The sequence below is a fragment of the Octodon degus genome, unplaced genomic scaffold (genome assembly GCF_000260255.1).
Source record: "Octodon degus isolate 3935 unplaced genomic scaffold, OctDeg1.0 scaffold00049, whole genome shotgun sequence".
Taxonomy (NCBI): domain Eukaryota; kingdom Metazoa; phylum Chordata; class Mammalia; order Rodentia; family Octodontidae; genus Octodon; species Octodon degus.
The window spans coordinates 12,305,675-12,309,836 of record NW_004524625.1 but is presented as its reverse complement, the minus strand read 5'-3'; the positions used below and the strand labels follow the sequence as shown (position 1 = coordinate 12,309,836).

At 41.8% G+C, this 4,162-nt stretch overlaps 1 protein-coding gene across 1 annotated transcript in view; it reads left to right on the top strand.

The window, feature by feature from the left end:
• Positions 1–3,853: 3,853 nt before the first annotated feature.
• Crebzf (CREB/ATF bZIP transcription factor) overlaps positions 3,854–4,162 on the top strand; it is a 5,073-nt gene continuing 4,764 nt past the window's right edge. Inside the window, exon 1 of the mRNA XM_023716696.1 lies at positions 3,854–4,162. Coding sequence (XP_023572464.1) covers positions 4,089–4,162 — 74 coding nt within the window. The 5' untranslated portion in view covers positions 3,854–4,088.

Below are 4,162 nucleotides of genomic sequence, written 5' to 3'. Positions count from 1 at the left end.
TTTTTTTTTTTTTTTTTGGTGGAACCGGGGATTGAACTCAGGCCCTTGCGCTTGCCAGGGAAGCGCTTATTCCACTGAGCCATCTCCCTGGCCCCGATTTGTTTCTAATCACATGCCTATCTTGAAATTCCCTGCCTAGGCTGAGTGTGATAGTGCATGTCTGTAATCCCAGCACTTGGGAGACTAGGACTGAGTTCAAGGCCAGCCTGGGAAACATGGTGAGACCCCACCCTGAACAAACTCACAAAACAAACAAAGTAGTTAATGTTTTCTTATTTGTTTTATTTTTTTTCCACTATGACATTGGCTCCATGCAAACCTTATCACCTTTGATCATCATTATATCCACAACGAAAGACTGCGTGTGAGTATGTGTGTGCATCTGTGTGTGTGAGTGTGTAATAAATCCTTTTTTCCTAAGGGTTTGCCTTGCAATTCGAGGCAGATGCAGTTTAGGAAAAATGCTTGAGATGGGTCAAATTTTGCATAAAATTTATTTTACTATGGGTAGCTGCCCCTACCACAATACACAGGCTAGCACACTTTGGGTTTCTCTCACAGTAAAACTAGTGAAGCTCACCGAGTTCTTATTGTGCTATATTGACTTCTTTTTTCCAGAGATTCAGAGTGCAGTTGAATCTTGTGCTGAAGATACAGAAAGTGCTAAAAGTATGGAAAACTATTAGTATTATTTAGGCTGATAAAGCTCTTTAATAGTTTAAAATCAAGCTAGAAGCCATGAAGATAATTTGATATATTAACTGTTTAGAAATTATTACCTATTAAAACTAGCAACTTTAAAGTACTACTTCCAATAAATGGCAAAATGAGAGAAAAGTTTTGGATGTTTTCTTGCCAGGGCTTTTTTTTTTTTTTGTATTTTAGGACAGGGTCTACGGGATCTCACTGCATAAATCAGACTTGTAGTGATCCTCCTATTTTCAGCCTCCCAAGTGCTGGGACTACAGGCGCTTGCCACCACGCCCAGTCTCAATTGCCAACTCAGCGCACCCTGAGGGTGGGGTGGGCACAGCAGGCCCTGGGATCGAACTCCTGGCCCCTGAGTCTGCCTAAACAGGCACTTTAATCCACTGAGCTATTTGGCTGGCCCTGGATGTTTTCTTTTTAATGAAAAGAGTTCAGAAATCAAGAAGAAAAAAAGTAAAATATCTTCTTTACTTTATTTTTTTTTTGGTGGTACTGGGGATTGAACTCAGGTCCTTGCGCTTTCCAGGGAAGCGTTTATTCCACTGAGCCATCTCCCTGGCCCCAAATTATCTTCTTTAAAAACATTTTCCCTCACACACAAAAAAAGTAGACAACAAACCAAAAATGCCATTCACATTAGATATTACAAATGAAGAGCTGATTGAAAAGAAGTTGGGAAGTCTATGAAATGTAATTCTAGATAACCACTGAAAATGTAGACATGGAAGCGGGCCCAGTAGTGCAGGACTATAATCCTAGTACTCTTTTTTTTTTTTTGTACAGGGACTCAAACTCAGGACTTGCACTTGCCAAGTAGGTGCTACACCCCTGAGCAATATCTCCAGCCCTTTTGCTTTTTTTTGTACACATTCTGGAGGATGAAGCAGAGGAAAGTATGTTCTAGGTTGGCCTGGGCTGCATGGCAAGTTCAAGGCCAGCCTCAGCTATACACAGCAAGAGCCTATCTCAAGAAAACAAAACAACAAGAAAATATACACACAGCTCTGTATTTATTGATGTCCACAGTTCAATGTAAATGAGATTTCAAAGAAATAAAATAATGTATCTATACATAGAAGAACTCACACATCTTAGTAACGGTTATTTGGGGTAGGTTGTGGATAATAACTATTTCTGCATAATTTAAGTCTTCAGCAATGATCACTATAGCCAGAAAAAGAGAGATAAACCAGTTTTGAAGGAGAGAATGAACAGAATGAGAAAAAAAGGCAGGAAGGCTGAAGCGAAGGAGAAAGATTTTCTTCAAGGTTTACTCTGTTTTTTTTGGGAGGCTCAAATGCTTTTAGGGCATTTCTGGTTTTCAGTAACTGTCTGGGTTCGAACCGAAGAAGCTTCAGCTTGAGGGCTTTGCTTAAGCAGTCACTTAAACAACTGAGCTACTGGGCAGGCCCCCAAGGTTTACTCTTATTTCAGCTGTTTTCATTCTCTTGAGACACCATTTCATAAACTTTCAGTTTTCTGCATTTCTCTTAAAGTAGAGAGGCTTTTAAGCCATCTATATTTAAACTAAGGCTTTATGATATAGGAAAATAATAAATAAATCCAGCGTTGAGTTTTGTCTATGGAGGAAATGCAGTTAGATGGCTTTACCAGGCCTGCAAAACATCTGTTGAAGGCAGACCAGAGTATGTATATCACCTGCTGTTGCATTTCAGCCAAACCTTTCCTAATGGGAAGGTTAAAAAGGAAAAGAAGCTTTTCATTTATTTTTCTAGATGCTATGTGTCCTATTATTTTTCCCCTTTCAGGATTTTCAGTTGAGCTATGCCTTCAGCCAAAAAACTATAGACATTCATTTGTTTGTTCACATGTTCATTCATGCAGCAAATATTTTTTGAAGCTCATATGCTGTGCCAGGTATGCCAGGTACATTTGTATATACTTAGCATCTTTTAGGGGCCAGCTTTCTTGAAAGCTGGAATTATATTCTAATTCTTAAGAAACAGCCAAATAAGAGTAGCTTTTGTTGAAGTTATTTGCTACATTATTTAGTATCCCATAGTTTTAAAATTTAAAAACTAGAACAGTAGTTCATATATATCTTACCTGTGAATAAAGGAAAGTTTGTATCTGTTTTCTATTTTGTGTGGAATAGCTGGAATTTTAGTCTTTTCTTTCTCCCCCCCCCCCTAGAACCTGGGGATTGAACTCAGGCCCTTGCACTTGTCAGGCAAGTGCTTAATCTATTGAGCTATCTCCCCGCCTCTTTTAATCTGTTTTGTGCCTAACTAGAATAATTGTATAAGATATTGTGTCCATTGTATTCAGATGCTAACTTTCTGTCTAAAATCCTTACCTTCCTGTTTCATCTACATTCTTTTTGTAATTGTTTTATTTATTTGATAGATCCAGTTTTTATTTTTTTGTGCTTGCCAGGCCAGTGCTTAGATCCCTGCACTATCTCCCCAGCCCTTCACCTATATTGTTATTGGACTTACTTTTTCAAACACATGAATTACTTTGTTTAATGTACTTAAAAGTGCCACAAATCTCAAATCCCTGAGGAGCTAGAGAAGTAAGATTTTAAAACAAGCAAACATGGTGTATTCAAATATGGTGTAGTACATGGTGTGTTATTAACTGCCTTGGTCTCTTCGAAAAGTCAGTATGAAGAAAAATTTAATAAGGGGAGGGAATTGTTCTAATTTGAGAAATGAAAACAACCAAATCCACACCCCAAAACAAACGCAGTAAGCTACATCAAGATTTTGAGAATAAGTGAAAACAGCCCTTGGAATTAGACAACATTAGTAAGTGCTAAATTTGTTAGTACTTGATAATGGTATTTGATTATTTGATTATGAAAAATGTTATTTTTAGAGACCCATCTGAAATATTTTAGATTACGTAATCTGTAATTTAGGGATGGTTCCCCACAACAAAAAGTGTTCGCAAATATTCATACAATAGAAGTAAAATATGGCAAAACGTTGAACCGGTTTGGCACTACTGAATTGGGGGTGGTCAGTCTGGGTTTCATTGTGCTTGCCGCTGTTACTATGACATCACCAGAAAACTGGAATTACTGCCGCGCCAAAGCACCATGAACTCTCGCGATAGCGCAGCCCGGTGGAGCGCGAAACGCGGTGGGCGGGGTCGACAGAGCGGCTAACTTCCGGCCCGGCCGTTGTCTGGGCGGCGCGGTCGAGTCATCGCCGGGCTCGGCCGTTCTGCTCTTCTGCCCCTCCCCCCGCCGCGGCGCGGGGGGTCGACCGGCCGAGGGGGGCGGCTCTGCGCTCTCCCCGCTCTCCGTTTCAGCCGGCCTGCGCTGCGGCCTCCCGCGCTGGGGCCCGCCGTTCCGGGGCCCGCGAGGCCCAGTCTCTGGGGCCGGGGCCTGCTCGGGCCCGCCGCCGGGCTCCATGCGGCACAGCCTGACCCAGCTGCTGGCAGCCTCGGGCCGCGAGTCCCCGCCGCGCAGCGAGAGCCCGGCGCC